The 20063-nt window shown below is 38.9% G+C and overlaps 2 protein-coding genes and 1 pseudogene across 2 annotated transcripts in view; 2 read left to right on the forward strand and 1 right to left on the reverse strand.

Moving 5' to 3' along the window:
* Nucleotides 1-1844, reverse strand: part of LOC141362192 (F-box/LRR-repeat protein 7-like) — a 190815-nt pseudogene extending 188971 nt beyond the window's left edge.
* The window catches only part of LOC129426158 (E3 ubiquitin-protein ligase TRIM16), a 71452-nt gene that overhangs the window by 31665 nt on the left and 19724 nt on the right, over nt 1-20063 (forward strand). The gene's annotated exons all lie outside the window — the stretch shown is intronic.
* On the forward strand, nt 13803-20041 carry LOC129426392 (tripartite motif-containing protein 29-like). The gene is made up of 5 exons (XM_073863583.1): nt 13803-14673; nt 14830-14925; nt 19289-19522; nt 19736-19892; nt 19995-20041. The coding sequence occupies exons 1-5, from the start codon at nt 14089-14091 to the stop codon at nt 20039-20041; spliced, it is 1119 nt and encodes a 372-aa protein (XP_073719684.1). The 5' UTR covers nt 13803-14088.

A 20063-nucleotide genomic window follows, 5' to 3' on the forward strand; every position in this document is an offset into this window, starting at 1 on the left:
GCCATCTTAGACTCAGGAGAGAGTATTAGCGTAGTGTACGCACTTTTCTTAGTGACGTATGACAAATCGGAGGGCGGGGGACAGAGCAGCAACAGAGAAACCGCTGTCTATGCTGCGTAAGCGCTCATCCTGAATGCATATGACTCTAAAATGGCGGCGCTACCGGAAGCTAGTTAATAAATGTTTTTAATAGCATCAGTATAAAATAGTGCAATGAAGTTATTAAATATTATTTTACTCAGTTGATTTTCTTATTAAGGCCTTTGATTAATGTCAGGGGTTTAATGCCGAAAAGTTGTACTGCTTTAATAAATTGGCACGGTAAAGCAAATGTAAACATTTAAACATCCATGTAACATAATGATTTGATTTCCTTTGCATTATGTTAGTGTATGTTTATATTTAATTTATCATTAAGATAAACCGTATCTTACTCAAAATGATTTCAGTGCTGATGTTGGTGACTAAATAGACTAATTGTGTAGTCAAGTTCAATGGAGTTCACATCAGTTTGCAAAATGGTGAATTGTGAACTGCTCTGAAACATAAACAGACTCTACATTAATCGTTTATATGGACAGTTGCTCATTCATAGCAAGCAGTGTGTGAATCAGTTCACTACACCATGTTCCAGCCGGTATAGTGTGCTCTATTACACAACGTCTGCAATGCTGTCTCTGTGTGATGCATAACTTTACAGTTTGTTACTGTCAGAATGAGCTCTGCAGACCGAAACTTTTACTGATGATAAAAGTCTATCTTTTAAACCCAGTAAACTTCACCTTCGCCCAAAGAAAGCTGACAGCAATTTCTTGTTTTTATAATGCATTTCCCAGGTTCATGGTATGAATTAAACTCTGAATAAATCCACAAGTAAACATGGCATTGTGATGTACATACTGACAGCTAATCCATCACCAGAGCTTTTGTAAGCAATCAGGGGATAACATATTTTACTCATTGTCTTCATTTATAATCGATTTGCCATGCAGTTCACAGCATTCTTACAGCACAACATTTACCATTTTTTAAATCTTTTGCAACATTACCTGATACATCTACAGTAGGTGCTCCAGACTGGGACACTGGGACACCACATCAAACACAGCATCATTGGACACATGATAGCAGCCTGCAACCTCCAAATGCCGCAGCTCCAGACAACGCTGAGCTATCACATATAGCCCACGATCAGAAAGCCTTCGGCAGCCACCGGCCACAACCGTCTCCAGGGTCAGACAAACACTGGGAGTGTCCTGACATAACCTATTAGTAACAACCTTAAGGACCCTGTCAGCATTCAACAGCTCTTCAGTAAAACGGATGGCTCTCCAGAGCCGTGGATCCCAGGCCAGGTTATACCAGCGGCGGCACACTATAGCGCAGCGGCACAGGTGAGGGGTGGACAGGTATGAGAGAATGTGTAGTAAAACAGAATCTGGCAGGGCATCGATGAGAGCCACATGAGCAGAATTGGAAGGGAGCAAGTTCGTCCCTGGAGGTGGATGAATCAGAGCCACTGTTTCCCCATGGACATTAAAAGAAGGTGAAGATGTTTCATGCCCATTTGGGACTGTTGTAGCTAGGGAGCTCATGCTGGTGTCACGATACGTAAGACAGAACCCAAGTGCAAGACACAGATGTACTGTACAAAAATAGGGATTAATTGAAACACAAAACACACATTAACAACCCACGAGGGGGCAAAATAATAGTGATGTTACGTCTGACACCATGGCCGTAGCCAGCTATGAGGTCACAGAGGTCCGGACCTCGGTAATTTTTTCATATAAAAAAATTAAATTTGAAGTTCTCTGAATGACTTATTCGTTTTTCAAAAAGAATCCGCATATATAATAACGTTTAGTTTAGTGTAAAATGATGAATGTTGGTTTAAGCTGCGACGGCGCGGGTACAGAATTTGCAGTGTTGCCAGATCCTATTGTTAAAAATCCTCTTTAGACGTAGTGTTTTAGCAATTAATGTGACACTTTGACATTATCTATGAAGTGATTGTTAGGTGTAGGTTAGTATTAGAAATTTCTCTGATTTATTTCTGAAATACAAGGTTTGGATGAACTTTGTTTTTTTTTAAAGGCCAATTATTTTTGCTTGTTTTTTATACTAATATCTGGCAACATGGAAACTGAATCAACTATCAAATAAGATGCATCATTCAGCGCGAGCAGGTTATTGCTGATACTACATTCGGTAATATAAAAGCAGTAATAATCATATTTGTGTCTGTAAGAGTATCAACGGTATCAACAACACTATCGAAAAACAGAAAATAACAAAGATGTAGACGACTTGGGTTTAAAAAAAGTTGCCAGCCAGCGCCAGCATTTTTCATGATTTTCACAAAAGTTTAATGCCTTCCAGAAAATGTTCTTCTTTAAATACATAAACAAACAATATATCAGATGAAAGAACAGATCCTCTGCTTTCAAAAAAAACAAAAAAAAAACGTTTCATCCTACCTTCATTAGTTCTCTTGTAATCACCTCTCAAACATGGGTAGGTTTCTTCAAAAACACCCAATTTTGAGCAAAAAGCTGAGATAATTAAATTTTTGTGAAGGACTTTTGATAGAGATCAGATGCAGAGCGATCTTTAAACCATACACGGAGTTCTTTGTCTTTCACATGAGGTGCTACTTCTGGGTTGTATAAATTGGATAATAGCGGTATTGCGGAAAATCTCGTCATTGGCGGGGAAGCGTTTTCTCTTAATTGACGAGATATCCAAGCTTTCCGAGATCGTTTTTCAGACAGACACACTGCGGGGGTACAGAGCAGCAGCAGAGTAACCTCCGTTCGCTGCGTAAAGTCTGATCTTGAATCCGGACGCAACTAAGATGGGTGCATTGCCGGATGCGAGTTATTTTGGTTTATAAAGTTTTAAATGTGGATATTTCTACAACGAAACTGCGCGGATTAAACTCAGAAGGACTTTGTTTATCATCGTGGAGCCATTTGGATTTATTTTGTGAAGGATGGATGCACACTTTTTGGACTTGGGGGTCGTGGACCCCATGGCTTCACGTTTGGTTAACTGAAGGATCTAGAGCATTTTCTAAAATGGCTGAAAATGTCATCGTCTGGGGGATTATGGACATATGCATCTCGGACGGCTTCGGGGTGAGTGAATCATGGGTTTAATATCATTTTTGGCCGAACTATCCCTTTAATCTGACTCGCCAACCAATCTCAGAGCTTTGTTCCCCTCCTCTCGCTCGTCGCTTATGGTTCATTCTCCACCAAAATCAAATGTCCGTGGAATTTTTATTTAATAATCTTTGGCAACACAGTTCCAGCCAGGTACACCACTAGCCATTTCGGGCCCTATAAAAGAATTCAGTATGTGGTTGGGTCATCTACCACACCCATTGTAAGAGCCATATTCAAAGTTTATTGTTAATTCATATAAAGTGTGTTTAAATCTGTGTTTAATGAGCATATTATGTGTAATTTGCAATTTTGGAAAACTTTTATTTTGAAGCTCCATTAAGATAATTGGTCGAGTTGACCTAGTTTTTGAGAGAAAGAAAGATGGGAGCATCACAGTTTTTTGACCTCTAACATTAGTTCTTTTTTCAGTAATTTTGATAATAAATACATTTAAAGAAGGATACTGTAAGAGGCTGATTGTTGTCCGAGTCAAATACGCTCTAATTCATGGAAAGAAAGGGTTTGAAGAAATTCTAGATGGATTGCCCTTACATCGTAAGTCAAAAAACTAGCTCCGTGAAAGAGAAAATGGAAAATGGACACGGATATCTACGAGAAGGAGTTTACGTGAACTAGCACGGAAAAGTTTGATGACGGATGCACATTGATTGTTTAATAAAAACTTCGGTGGATTTAAACAGCCACAACCAGAACTCTCTTGCTCATGACAATCCGGCAACTAAATGAAGGTAAAGCCAACTAAAATTGTAAAGTTTCATTGAGGCATGTGTGAAGAAATTATCTGCGTATGATTCATACAGAAAAGTATGTAAACTACTTTTAATCATCGCATTTGGTTTGTGCACTCATTGACTTAAAATGGCTGAAGGAGGTAAAGATGCGGTTGCCATAGATGAACACAAGAGGGCGCCAAAGCCCACTGAAAAGGCTTTAAATGAACAGCTTCGTAAACGCATTGGAATGAGAAGAGGGAAATTATCTGCTCTAACCAATAAAATAAAAACAATTGAAAAATTGATGACTGATGAGAAAAATCTACAAAATGTGCAACAGTTAATGCAGGTTGAATATGCAAAGATGTGTATTGAGTTCAGTGATCTAAATCATCAAGTTCAAGATCTTTTGGATGAAGAAGAAAGGATAGCAGATCAGAAAAATTGGTATCAGCCTAAAATGGATTCTTTACGACTTTTTGAAAATAAAGTGGAAACCTGGATAGGTGCTGTAAAGAATAAAGAAGGCCAAAATCATGATAATGACATGGAAGATGATGTTAGTCCTCATGACAGTGCTTAACAAGTATCTATAATCAAAGGAAAGCCTAAACAGGAGTGTGGTTCTGATATTGGAAGTGGATCAGTTTCTTCTTCTGTATCATCTGCATGTGCTAGAGAAGAATCAAAACGTGCAGCTTTGTTAGCAAGAGCAGCATCATTAAAGAAAAAGCAACAACTTGAAAATGGAAGAGATGCATCTAAGAGCTAAAATGGAAGCACTTGAAATAGAGACAGCACTAGCAGAAAGTGATGCTAAATTGAAAGTATTAAAGGAGTATGAACGGTCAGAAGATGGAAAAAGCAGTGTCCAATCCAGGCAAAGTAGAACTCACACAAAAGAACCTAGACAAAAAATAGAGCCAAAAGCAGACAACGGGATCATTCAAGTTATGCAAAAACAAAATGACTTGACTGAGTTACTTGCAAAATAGCAAAGACAAGTGAAGCTTCCTAGTAAAGCAGTTAAAGTGTTCACTGGAGATCCATTGACATACAAATCCTTCATCAGATCTTTTGAGCATACCATTGAGCAAAATACAGACAATGGAAAGGATAAGTTGTATTATTTGGAACAATACACTACTGGAGAGCCACAAGAAATTGTCAGAAGCTGTGAGCATATGCCAACAAGCAGAGGATTCAAGGAGGCAAAACGATTGCTTCAAAGGCATTATGGAGATGAGCTTATCATTGCAAGTGCTTATGTTGACAAAGCTGTTAAGTGGCCTCAGATCAAACCTGATGATGCAAAAGCCTTCAGCGCATATGCTATGTTTCTGGTTGGTTGTCGTAATGCAATGAATGAAGTGGAGTTTATGGAGGAAATGGATAATCCTACCAATATGAGAGCTGTACTTGCAAAATTGCCATACAAGATGAAGGAGAGGTGGCGATCAGAAGCTTATGACATAAAGGAACGTCATGTAGAAAGGGCAAGATTTACTCATCTCGTTGACTTTATAGAGCGGCAAGCTAATGTGGCCATGGACCCTCTCTTTGGAAACATACTGGAAACCCATATTGCAACATCAAAGATGAAAGAGAAAGTTCCAATAAAGAAAGGAATAAAAAGGAGCAGTTTTGCAACCAGCATTTGCGTTGAAGAGAAAGGAAATTCAAATTGGTCAGGAAAACAGGTTGGTTTGACCAAAACCGTCAATGCCTTCGAGAAACCCTGCATATTCTGCTTAAAAGATCATGCTTTGAAGTCATGCAGAGAGATTAAAGAACAGCCACATCAAGCACGTGTGGAGTTTCTGAAATCTAAAGGTTAATGTTTTTGATGCTTAACTCAAGGTCATCTTAGTAGAATGTGCAAGAAAAGAATGGAATGCAAAGAATGTTCTCAAAGACACCCTGACATTTTGCATATCAAAGACGAAGGAAAGGATGTTGAAATATCAGACAAAAAGATCTCTTGTGCTCAAGTTTCTCTTAACCATCATTCAGCTGTAGAATCAGAAGGAAATAGCTGTGTCTTGTCCATTGTGCCGGTAAAGGTCAAATCCAGCAAAAGTGACAGATACGTGGAAACGTATGCTTTCTTGGACGCAGGAAGTACAGCTACATTCTGCACAGAGGAGTTGAGAAAGACACTGAATCTGAAAGGAAAACCAACCCAGATTTTGCTAAGTACTATGTGCCAAAGTAACCCTGGTGGGCAGAAACTAGTAAATAGTTTTATCCTCTCAGATATAGAAGTATGTGGATTGGAAGACAGCAAATACATCGAGCTGCCTAAAGTCTTTACACACAACAATATTCCTGTACAAAGTGAGAATGTTTCTAATACAGATGACATCAGTAAGTGGCCATATCTAAATGAAGTGAGCTTACCACGCATTAAGGCAAATGTAGGTCTTCTGATAGGAGCTAATATCCCAAAGGCTATGGAACCATGGCACATTATAAACAGTCAGCAAGGTGGACCTTATGCCATTAAAACTGCACTGGGATGGGTAGTGAGTGGACCCCTTAAGAAAGAAAGATGTACTGCAGAAACGCTGAAAGTGTCTCACCACACAGTTAACCATATAACAGTGATGGAGATAGAACAGCTGTTGATTAAACAGTACAACACTGTTTTCCCAGAGCGTCAATACGAAGAGAAAGCAGAAATCAGTCCCTCCAGAAAAACGCGATTGTGCGATCGCGCAATATATTGCATAATCAGCCAAAGTCCGCATATTTATGCGGGGCTGCATTTTTTCCAAATACGACGCACTTTCGCCGCATTAATTACATATTTCAGCGCACAAAATATGCGGGGCTTGCATGATTTCATAATCTCTGCATTTTCGTAGCAAAAAGTCACATATGTATTAGCAGAAAGTTGAAAAATGTTGCATTTACTTCCCAAAAGCGCAGCCGTGTCCTCTATTGCCATGGGAACGTTATGAAGTGACGTGATTATGTGACGTGAACATCATTGCAGCTTTTGCAAGTTTCCGCAGTTTTCGCAAATTCCCGCAATTCCATCGCATAAATTGCATAAATATCCTGCATATTCCATCGCATTTTTTAAGAAAACGTGCCGCAAAATCGAGGATTTTTGCCCGCAACAAACACAAAAAAACTGCGTTTTTCTGTAAGGACTGAGAAATGTCACAGGAAGACAAACAGTTCATGCAGTCAGTGCAAAATAACACTAAGTTTGAAAATGGACATTATCTTGTGAAACTGCCATTGAAAGATGAAACTGTTTGGATGCCAAATAACAGGTGTGTTGCAGAGGTGAGAGCAGCTAACTTAAAAAGGAAGCTCCAAAAGAACCTGAAGTTTTGTGAAGATTACAACGGCTTTATGAAAGGCATACTAGAAAAAGGATATGCAGTTAAAGTTCCAACAGAACAGATCAATCGCAACGACGGCAGAGTGTGGTACATACCGCATCATGGGGTGTATCACCCAAAGAAAAACAAAATACGAGTTGTCTTTGATTGTACTGCTTCCTTTCAAGGCATGTCTCTGAATAGTCAGTTAATTCAAGGTCCTAATCTCACAAACACGCTCATAGGTGTGCTTAACAGATTTAGAGAAGAGCCTGTAGCCATGATGGCAGATGTGGAATCAATGTTTTACCAGGTGAAAGTTCCTGAAGAGGATGAAGATCTTCTTCGCTTTCTGTGGTGGCCGAATGGCAACTTGAATGTTCCTATGGAGGAATTTAGGATGACAGTTCATTTATTTGGAGCCACTTCCTCACCCAGTTGTGCCTCTTATGCACTGAGAAGAACCGCTGAAGACAGAAAAGACATAGCAGCACCAAAGGTTGTTGAAACAGTTCTCTGCAACTTCTATGTTGATGATTGCTTAAAGTCTTTAACAACAGAACAAGAAGCAGTTGACTTAATTAAGAATGTACGAGATCTGTGTGCTGAAGGAAGTTTTTGTCTGACAAAGTGGGTGAGCAACAGTAGGAAAGTGTTACTGTCTATCCCAAAGGAACACAGAGCCAGTGGAGTTAAAGATCTTGACTTAGACCAGGATTCACTGCCCATGGAGAGAGCACTCGGCATTCAGTGGTGTACAGAATCTGATACCTTTATCTATAGCACCAAAGTAAATGAGAAGCCATTGAGCAGAAGAGGAATTCTGTCAGTTGTTAACTCAATCTATGATCCTCTTGGTTTTCTGGTGCCAGTCATTCTACCAGCCAAACTCCTCTTAAGGGATATGTGCAAACAAGGATATGGATGGGATGAAGAAATCGAAGGCAAGCATGCTAATAAGTGGGTCGAGTGGCTTGAAGATTTGAAACATCTCTCCGACTTCAAGATACAAAGGTGTGTGAAACCAGATACATTTGGAAACACAACAGAAGCACAGATGCATCATTTCTCTGATGCTAGTGAGAGCGCTTATGGTACAGCATCTTACCTGGTACTCACGAATGAACAGAACCAGAAACATTGTGCACTGGTAATGGGAAAGTCAAGAGTTAGTCCACTCAAGCAAGTCACCATACCCAGGCTGGAACTGACAGCTGCAGTTACAGCTGTCAAAATGGACAAAATACTAAGACAAGAGCTTCAAATTCCCCTCAAGCAGTCCATCTTCTGGTCAGACAGCACTACGGTGCTCAGTTACATTGAAAATGAGAGATCTCGTTTTAAAACCTTTGTTGCAAATAGGATTTCATTAATAAGAGATGCTACGTTCCCATCACAGTGGAGGTTTGTGCAGACAACACTGAATCCTGCAGACCAAGCAACTAGAGGGGTTAAAGCAAAGGACTTTACACAAACAAGTACATTGATAAATGGACCTAGCTTTTTGACAAAGTCAGAACAAGAATGGCCACAAAGACCAAATCAAATGGTTCAATGTGCACAGCAAGCAAGCAATAGCATGGATGCTAAGATTCAAAGAAACACTAATTCAATTAAGCAAGACAAGAAAACAGTTTAAAGCACAAATTGAACAAACAGAGAAGGATCCAGACAAACAAACAGCTCTTTTACAGAAGCAGATGCAGAAATACAAATCAACCATGAAAGGGCAGTCACTGTCTCTGGAAGAAATGGAACAGTCAGAAAGTCAACTTATACAATACAGTCAAGTAAAACACTTCCCAAAGGAGATTGAGTCTCTAAAGGAGAATGGTTTTATTAAAAGAAACAGTCCATTGTATAAGCTTGATCCCGTACTTCAGGATGGCATAATAAGAGGTGGTGGTAGGCTAGACAAGGCAGCCATGCCAGAAGAATCTAAGCATCCTATGATTCTAGACAAGCACTACAAGATTGCAGTTCTCATTTTGAAGGATATTCATAAAAAATGTGGTCACTGTAGTCGTAACTACATGCTGTCAACTTTACAGCAAAGGTACTGGATTCCTCAAGCTAACTCCGCTATCAGAAAGCTTATAAACAAATGCACGGTGTGTCGCAGACTTAATAGGAAGGCTGAAGAACAAAAAATGGCAAACTTGCCTGAAGACCGCTTGATACCAGATAAACCCCTAGAGTTGGGGTACTCGAACTTGGACTCGGACTCGGACTCGAGTCCGGACTCGAGTCCGATTTTGAATGAACTCGGACTTGTCACGCACTCGGGTGAATTTGTACTCGGACTTGACACGGACTTGGACATTTTGGACTCGGAAAATATCCCGAGTACAGTCGAGTCTGCGTCATGTGTAACAATGAAACCAGCATAAACTTGAGATGAGAAATTAATGAATGTCTCAGTCTCTCCTACACACTGCAAACTTTCGGGAGTGACAACCGCATTTAAATAAGGGAGTGAATCCCCTAAATGTTCGTTTCATGTCTGTACGGAACACGACTCACTCCCGAAAATGTGATGATTGACACAGAAATAACCATAGCAACGTTCTGCCGTCTCGCGTGCTTACCACTCACAGCTTTGACCAAAATAATCTAACAGCATTGTGTTTTGCAATAAACCTCTGTCTTGACGTTGTGTTTGTACGCTTCTTTTGCGAGGCTGCTTCACAGCGCGTAGTCTTGCAGTGTTGCCAGGTCGGCTTTTTTGAATGTAAATTCCGTTTTGGCGCTTAACCGTTTATGACTTTTGGCTCATGAAGCGATCAAGTTTTTGGTGTTAATAAAATGTGAAGGTGCCGGTCCCAATATTTTGATCTTTGAAGTAAAGCATTTAGATTTATTTTGGTTTATTATTGGATTTTTCTTGTTCGCTGTTTTTTAAGTGCAAGATCAGGCAACACTAGTCAGCAAACCTTGTGCCTGTCATTTTCTGAACGGCACATACAGAAGACTTTTTCCCCTTCTAGCAATGTATTTTTTTAGAAGAGAGATCTGTTTATGATGCACGCTTAAACACTTGATTAACTACTAGATAGTCTTGTTATTTTACTGCAACACACTGGCAGGCAGCAGCCAGTCGCATACGTGCAGACAAACACACACATCACACACATGTATGATGTCCTCAAAGTCAGCAATAATTTGTTTTGCTTATGAAAATCATAGAGAATTTATTTGCAAGGCATCTGGTAAAAAGAAGATACCACTTCCCTTTCTTTTCTTTGAAATCATTTTTGATAGGAAAAGACATAAAATAAAAATGTTCAATGGCAATGACAAGATGCAATAGAGGTATTTTTATGACTTTTTTATATTGCCATTGGTTTAATGGGTTGAAAGGTTAAAATATTAATAGAAAGTAACAATTTACTATACAAATTGTGTATAGAAAGTAACAATTTACTATACAAATTGTGTATCTTTTTTTATTTAATTACTTTTTGGACTCGGGCGGACTCGACTTGGACCCGGCCTTTAAGAACTCGGACTTAAGTCCAACTCGGACCCTTTTGGACTCGGACTTGGACTCGGACTTGATGTTTAAGGACTTGGTCTTGACTCGTACTCGACAAAGGTGGACTCAGACCCAACTCTATAAACCCCCTTTCACAAATGTGGGAGTTGATTACTTCGGCCCATTTGAAGTAAAACGGGGCCGAAGTACAGTGAAAAGGTATGGAGTTTTGTTCACTTGTCTGACAATTAGAGCAGTGCACATAGAAATAGCTGATAGTTTGGACACAGACTCATGCATAAATGCACTGAGGCGTTTTATAAGCAGAAGGGGACAAGTATCAGTCATGCGCTCAGACAATGGTACAAATTTTGTCGGCGCGGAAAGAGAATTGAGAGAAGCACTGGAAGACCTAAACCACAACAAGATAGAAAATACTATGCTACAAAAAGGGATTAAATGGATCTTTAACAGTCCATCAGCCTCTCATCAAGGGGGAGTTTGGGAGCGGCAAATTCGTACCGTGAGGAGAATACTGGGTGCGCTCTTAAAGGAACAGTCTATGACAGATGACAGTCTTCATACTATCATGTGTGAAGTGGAAAGCATTATCAATAACAGACCAATTACCAGCATGCCAGATGATCCAAATGACCACTCACTCCAAATCATCTACTGTTGTTGAAAGCACAATCAAGCTTGCCCCCAGGTGTCTTCAAACAGGAGGATCTGTATGCAAGAAAACATTGGAAGCAGGTTCAGTACCTCGCTGATTTGTTCTGGAGAAGATGGACTCATGAATACTTGCCCATTCTTCAAGAGCGTTGTAAATGGTTGAGGTCTAAAAGAAATTTGAAGCCTGGTGATGTAGTGCTAATTGTAGAGAGTTCCTCACCTCGAAATTCATGGCTAATGGGAAGAGTGGTGCAAACCTTGCCAGACTCCAGTGGAACTGTACGTCGTGTAAAGATACAGACTAAAACAAATGTGCTCGAGAGACCAATAAACAAACTATGCTTAATTCAAGAAGCAGTCTAAGGGAATAGACTATCAAGTAATCATTAACAATATCAATAGATGTGAATTAAAGAAAGAGAAATACATAAGTTGTTATATTTCACTTAAATGTTAATGATTAATGGCTCTTAGTACCTAAAATATTAGTAAATTGCTTTGGCTTCCTGCCCAACCAATTGGGGCCGGATATGTAAGAGCCATATTCAAAGTTGATTGTTAATTCATATAAAGTGTGTTTAAATCTGTGTTTAATGAGCAAAAATATTATGTGTAATTTGCAATTTTGGAAAACTTTTATTTTGAAGCTCCATTAAGATAATTGGTCGAGTTGACCTAGTTTTTGAGAGAAAGAAAGATGGGAGCATCACAGTTTTTTGACCTCTAACATTAGTTCTTTTTTCAGTAATTTTGATAATAAATACATTTAAAGAAGGATACTGGAAGAGGCTGATTGTTGTCCGAGTCAAATACGCTCTAATTCATGGAAAGAAAGGGTTTGAAGAAATTCTAGATGGATTGCCCTTACATCCATGTACTAATAAAAATGATCTTTGGGGGCCCCAATATTGAATGGGCCCTTAGAAATGTCCTAACTTTTACACACTTAGTGACGCCCCTGGGTCCAGCAGCCGATACAAAGACAATAGAGACATGACCATGAAGTCCAATCACTTTTATTAACCACACCTCCCAACGATAACTATTACAACAGTAATCCGAATGTTTGAGATGTTCATACCACTCCGATGCTCACCCTTAGTTGACTCTAACTGTGTTTCTCTTTTGCAGATCTCAAGCGTTCGCCCAATGCTGCTTTCCTGTATTCCACGACTCAGCCCAGCGGATATTCCCAGCGTCTGTCCAACACAACCGAACACTCCAACTTCCTACAAACAACCACGCCGTCCTTTCTCCCAGACCAGCCCCGCACTCTTTCCGCCCGCTTCCAAAATTTGGTCCGGGCGGAACCTCTCCTCTCCATTTTTGGTTCCGCCCTAAAAGTCACTCCGTGACATATTCTCTATATAATCTGTGTATGTGACGAATAAAAACTCTTGAACCATTTTAATTTATAAAATGTTTTTTAAAACTGCATTCATTTAAAAGACTTCTCAACACAACATTGAGTGAGATACAGAAACTGAACGTCTTAGTTTTGTTTCCTGGTGGAGGGAATGAGATATTGTGTCCCTCCTGTCACAACACTGAACTGCGTGCTGATCTATTAGATTCCTTCTTTTACAACACACTGACACTGACATTCACATCCACTTGCGATAAGCATTTATTTTATAAGATAAAAGATAGTGGCTGTGTCCGAGACCACATACTTTTCTATTATAAAAGAAACAGTATGTGACAAACTTTCTATCCATCACAAAACTATCACAGTGCACTGCATGAAAAGAGCTGTATACGGACAAATACGCGATGGGAAATCCCTGCTAAACTTTAGGTTTGCCAGATTTTTGAGGCAGAGTGCTTGGAAAGACTTTTAGATAGGGGATATGATGTGTGCATTCAATGGACATTTTTGTTTCCCATGAGGATTAGTGAACTGAGATGACATGACACAACTGACGCTAGATCACATGACAAAGACATCAGAGGGAATGTAGTGTGTCCGGATATTATTCATACTTCACATAAAGAACATACTGTGACTATCACACACGTGCAACCTAACATTTGACACAATTTCCAAATTAACCATAACCAACTTGTGAGAAATAATTTGTGTTTTTATGCATGTGAACATGTAAACATTAAATATTGTCTGGAGAACAAAAATCCAGTCCATCTGACACCTGATTCAGATCTTACAGTCTCTAGTAATGAGCTGATGAGTTAAATCAAAGGTGTCAGATGAGTGAAACTTGAAAAAATGTGCAGCACTACAGGACTGAACTGACATTCACTGCTGTTTATTTACCCCAATTACATCAAAACACACAGAGAATACATTTAATACAAACACTCAATATGCAGACCTATTAGATATTAGAGAATATTAGATAAAACAATGATGCTACATTTAATGGAAATCTTTAACATTTTGTGGATGATGTAAAAAACTGGGGGTAAAACCAGTACTGATTACCAGGGCCCCAAAGGAAGAGAGGGCCCTTGAAAAGTCTGAAATATATTATGGGGTGGGGCATGGGGGCCCATCAGGACTGCCTATGCATAGGGCCCGAGATCTTGTGCAACGCCCCTGGTTACACCGACTGTAACAAAACCTGTTTTGCACCCAACTATTAAACACATAACCAGGAAACTTATTCAGCTGTACATTTCATAGAAAAAAAACTTTTCAAGCGAGTGACTTTCTGTCTGTCTGTATTAGTGAAATAAATATGGCAGAAGCTCATGTTTTTCAGGACAAGTTCAGCTGTTCAGTGTGTTTGGATCTCCTGAAGGATCCAGTGACCATTCCCTGTGGACACAGTTACTGTATGAGCTGTATTATAAACTACTGGGAGCAGAATGATCAGATGGGAATCTACAGCTGCCCTCAATGCAGACAAACCTTCACACCAAGACCTGTTTTATTTAAAAATGTGATGATTGCTGAAATGGTGGAGGAATTGAAGAAGACAAAACTTCAGACTGCTGTTCCTGCTGACTCTTATGCTGAAGCTGGAGATGTGGAGTGTGACGCCTGTACTGAGAGAAAATACAAAGCTGTCAAGTCTTGTCTGGAGTGTCTGAAGTCTTACTGTCAAAATCATCTTAAACAACATGAGAATCTCTTCAATGACAGGAGGCATCATTTGATGAATCCCACCAGACAACTTCATGAGATGATCTGCTCAAAACATAATAAACAACTAGAAATCTACTGTCGCACCGACAAACACTACATTTGTTATCTGTGTACGATGGACGAACATAAAAACCATGATACTGTGACAGCTGTAGCAGAAAGAACTGAGAAACAGGTATGAACTGAATTCAAACACTGCACTAATGCTAACAGTAATGATTAATAATATGCTAAACCATGACTACATATCATTATAGTAACATTAGATGTGTATAAGCATACAGTTTAATGTAATATCTTTGAGGTCTTATAGTTATTTGTTATCTCACAGAGAGTTTTGATAGAGAGACAGATAAAATTACATCAGATAATTGAGGAGAGAGAGAAGGAGCTTCAGGAGCTGAGAGAGGCTGTGGACTCTCATGCGGTGAGTTTTGAACAGAAAAACATCTGCTGACAGCTTGAAGATCAGTTTTATGGAGCGAGATATGCGTCTTTATTACATGCAATAAATTAAATGATCTGAGAGAAATAAAACTATTTGAAAGAAAAAGTTATCACACTGATAGCAAAGAAGCATTTCATGAGAAAAAAAAGAATATTTGAGAGAAAAAGTTTTCATACCAATTGCAAAAAATAATAATATTTGAGACAAAAAAAAAGTTTTGAGAGAAAGTATTTTCTCATGATAGAACATAAAAAGTATAAATTTGAAATTTTTAAAATTATTTTTGAGAAAAAAAATCTCTCAATATATGTTTTTTGCTATTAGTGTGAAAACATTTTCTCTAAAAAAAAGTGTTTCTATCAAAAAGCTTTTCTTTGCTCTCGATGCAATTTCTTGCTCTCGTGTCGGGATTTTGCTTTCTCTGTGGGGGTTGTGTCGTGGGCGTGGCCACGTTCCTATTGGCCAGTCGGGAAAGCATCGTCTCTCCAGTCTTGGGAATCGAACTGAATCATTACACCGTTGTTGTTCGGTTCACCTAGATAGATGCTGTCTCTGCTTTTAGTTGAGCACGGACTCTAATGTTTGAGCAAGATGACGACACACAACTCGATGGATAGCTGGCTGAGCAAGTTCACAGCACTGAAGATTAAACATTAAAAAATGAAGTGGTGCTCTTGTTCATGAATGAATGTGTGTTGTATTGTTGGCTTGCTAGTCGCTAATTAGCCATCATGCTAGGTAAACTTGCAAATGTCAAATGGATGTTTTGAGTCACTCCTTATTTAGTGAGTGATCTAGTTTCTACCTTTGCACTTGCTAGCCTCAAAGCACCTGGGGCAGGTTGCACCAGCTGTGCGTAAGTTACAACGTAGCCTAGTTACGACGTAAATGGGCACTAAGTTACAACTTACGCACTACTAAATGTTTTTGCGTTGCACCATTAAACTTAGTTTAAATGTAACAATACGTTGTAACTAAATATTTACGGAAGCCCCTGTCCATGAATAACGCTTGGAATAAGATGTCAGACAGATTATATTACATCGATGAGCTCGTATAAATTATGAAGAGCCGCAAGCTCGTCAACGAGTTTTCAAGAGCTGTTTAATTTTCTGTGTATCCATCAATTAAAATAAGATTTAAAATTTCTTCCTGTTTATTTTCTCCTCCATGTGTGGGATAGATATTTTCAATTAAAAGTGTAATGTTTTGAGTTAGATAAAGTTTGCTTTTAACTTTCAGTTTAGGCGAGACAAGAATGTGTTTGAATATACGTACTGTTCAGACTATTTCCTGTTTACCCATTAAAAGGCTTGTGATTGGGTTAAGGAAAATTAACGTCATTCTATGCGACAACGCATTACTTTATGGAGAGCTTACGACCTACTAGCTACGTTCTGCCTTAAGAACAAGTGGTGCAACCGAATTAAGTAAAGAGTTAGTTATAAACTAGCTAGTAGTTACTAAGCCTCTAGTTTGGACTTTACGTCCCAGTTTAAGTAAGAACTTACGAACGACTGGTGCAACCCTACCAGGGTTGCACCAGTCGTTCGTAAGTTCTTACTTAAACTGGGACGTAAAGTCCAAACTAGAGGCTTAGTAACTACTAGCTAGTTTATAACTAACTCTTTTCTTAATTCGGTTGCACCATTTGTTCTTAAGGCAGACAGAGCTAGTAGGTCGTAAGCTCTCCGTAAAGTATTGCGTTGTCGCATAAAATGACGTCTATTTTTTTTAATCCAATCACAAGCCTTTTAATGGGTAAACAGGAAATGGTCTGAACAGTACGTATATTCAAACTCATTCTTGTCTCGCCTAAACTGAAAGTTAAAAGCAAACTTTATCTAACTCAAAACATTACACTTTTAAGTGAAAATATCTATCCCACACATGGAGGAGAAAATAAACAGGAAGAAATTTTAAATCTTATTTTAATTGATGGATACACAGAAAATTAAACAGCTCTTGAAAACTCGTTGACGAGCTTGCGGCTCTTCATAATTTATACGAGCTCATCGATGTAATATAATCCGTCTGACATCTTATTCCAAGCGTTATTCATGGACTGGGGCTTCCGTAAATATTTAGTTACAACGTATTGTTACGTTTAAACTAAGTTTAATGGTGCAACGCAAAAACATTTAGTAGTACGTAAGTTGTAACTTAGTGCCCATTTACGTCGTAACTAGGCTACGTTGTAACTTACGCACAGCTGGTGCAACCGGCCCCTGAAGAGTAACTGCTTGTTCATCGTGTGCAGCCTCCTGTGTAGCTTTCGACCAGCGTTAGTGTGCATGGAAGGTGGCAATGCCACGTCCCGTGAAACACGAAATCGTCCCGTATTTACAGGCAAAATGACGCGTATCAAATCAATACGGGACGCGATTTGTTTTACATACACTCTTAAAACGAATGTGTTAAATTGAGACATCGGACAACACATCTAGTGTTTTATTTACATGAACTCAAAACCAATACGAAATAACACATAATGTGTTGAATAGTTTAACATAAAACAATGTGTTACAATTAACACACCCAGTGTTGTTACAAACATAACACATTATTGATATTGATATTTGATGATCCGATAGGTGAACACAGCTGTCAAACACCTTGTGCCACTACATGTCAATCACCTTGTACCACTACATGGTTTAGTTCCCCTATTGAAAGTCTGCTGGCAGATGCCATTGAAGCATGGCAGGTCATTTAACATCAGGCTTCCTTAAATGTATGATTCGCTGCATTGAGAGTTCACAGGTCTGTCTGGCGTGGAAGTGATGTTTTTGGTCTTTTTGAGATAAAAAGATCTGGGTTATCGGTTCTTGGAAAAGCCTCATTTCGATTAGCAACCCCAAAAGCTGAACGGTTTAATAAGAGTGTCAGCATATTTGAATCTGAGCATGAATAATTAACTTCTCACTTCTATCAGCCCATATGGATCTGTTAATTTAATAAGTTAATAAAAATATGGTTCAAATCTCACAAGTTCCTCCAAAGCTTATTTTTTGTGGTGGTGGTTGAGGAGATTCCCCCTTTTATATGTAAAGCGCTTTGAGTGTTGCAGAAAAGCGCTAAATAAGTGTAACAAATTATTATTATTATTATTATTACTTTGTTGCCCTATTTATTATTGTCATAGCTGTGTATTGATATTGAGATACTGAGTGCATCTGTTCACACTGATTTCAATAGCAGCTATCTTATTATAATGGTATCAATGTTAATATTTTTATGAAAACAAAAAACACATTTAAGTTATGATATACCACCAATGGCACGTACATCGGGACTGTGGTCACCGGCGTAGCCCCGACGCGTGTGGCCCCCCGCGCTGCGGCAGCTAGGCGTCCCTTATTTTTCTGTAGGCTACTTCCTCCATGCACACTAACGTTGGTTAAAAGTTATACAGAAGGTTGTATATGATGAACAAGCAGCTACTCTTCAGGTGCTTTGAGGCTAGCAAGTGCAAAGGTAGAAACTAGATCACTACTCACTAAATAAGGAGTGACTCAAAACATCCATTTGGCATTTGCAAGTTTACCTAGCATGATGCCTAATTAGCGATTAGCAAGCTAATAATATAATACACATTCATTCATGAATAAGAGTACCATTTCATTTTTTAATGTTTAATCTTCAGTGCTGTGAACTTGCTCAGCCAGCTATCCATCGAGTTGTGTGTCATCATACTCAAACATTAGAGTGTCCGTGCTCAACTAAAAGCAGAGACGCCCTCTATCTAGGTGAACCGAACAACGGTGTAATGATTCAGTTCGATTCCCAAGACAAGACGATGCTTTCCCGACTGGCCAATAGGAACGTGGCCCCGCCCATGACACAATTTTCACAGAGAAAGCAAAATCCTGACACGAGAGCAAGAAATTGCATCGAGAGCAAAGAAAAGCGTTTTGATAGAAACACTTTTTTTTAGAGAGAAAATGTTTTCACACTAATAGCAAAAAACATATGCTTGAGAGATTTTTTTTTCTCAAAAATAATTTTAGAAATTTCGAATTTGTGCTTTTTGTGTTCTGTCATGGGAGGGTGCTTTCTCTCAAAACTTTTTTTTGGTCTCAAATGTTATTGTTTTTTGCTGTTGGTATGAGAACTTTTTCTCTCAGATGTTCTTTTTTTTCTCATGGGGTGCTTCTTTGCTGTCGGTGTGGTGACTTTTTCTTTCAGGTGGTTTTGTTTCTCTCGGATCATTTAATTTGTCGCGTGTGGTGGGGACGCATATCTCGCTCCATACAGTTTGAGATTCATGACTCTCCTCCAGTGATGGAGATCTTTACTGATGTACCTGTAATGGATCTGATTGTAATGTTTGTCCTAACAGCGCTCTGCACAGACAGCAGTGGAGGACAGTGAGAGGATCTTTACTGAACTGATCCGATCCATTGAGAGAAGACGATCTGAGGTGACACAACTGATCAGAGATCAGGAAAAGACTGCAGTGAGTCGAGCTGAAGGAGTCATGAAGCGTCTGGAGGAGGAGATTGATGATCTGAGGAGGAGAGACGCTGAACTGGAGCAGTTTTCACATACAGACAATCACATCCATTTCCTACAGGTAACACAACTCTGAAATACAACACAGTGAGCATTAGCAGGATCTCTTGAAGACTTCACTTCTTATATGACTATGATTTTAACTGGGTAGTTTTTATTTTAAACACTTCAAGAATAAAATCTAGGTTATGATAAATATTCCTCTGTGTATTTAGACTACTAAATGTGGTTAATGTTGAATGTTTATGTTCATTTGTAATCTTTTCTTCTTCAGGGTTTTCAGTCTTTGTCTGCAGCTCTTGAGTTTTCAGTCTCACAGAGATTTACTCTCAGCTCTCTCTCTTTTGATGATGTGAGAAAATCTCTCTCTCAACTGAAAGACAAACTGGAGGATTTCTGTAGAGAGGAGATAGAGAAGATATCTGATGAAGGTAAAGTAGCAGATATTCATTTACTCTCACAAACAAAATCACACAATCAAGAGCGCTGTCAGACTCTATATCAGTGTCATGATGTCTGTTTTCTGTTATTAGTTTATTATAATTATACTTGTGATGTGGAAATTATATTAATTAAATAATATTGAATATTAATGTTTGTTT

Source organism: Misgurnus anguillicaudatus, chromosome 25 (assembly GCF_027580225.2).
Source record: "Misgurnus anguillicaudatus chromosome 25, ASM2758022v2, whole genome shotgun sequence".
Lineage (NCBI taxonomy): Eukaryota > Metazoa > Chordata > Actinopteri > Cypriniformes > Cobitidae > Misgurnus > Misgurnus anguillicaudatus.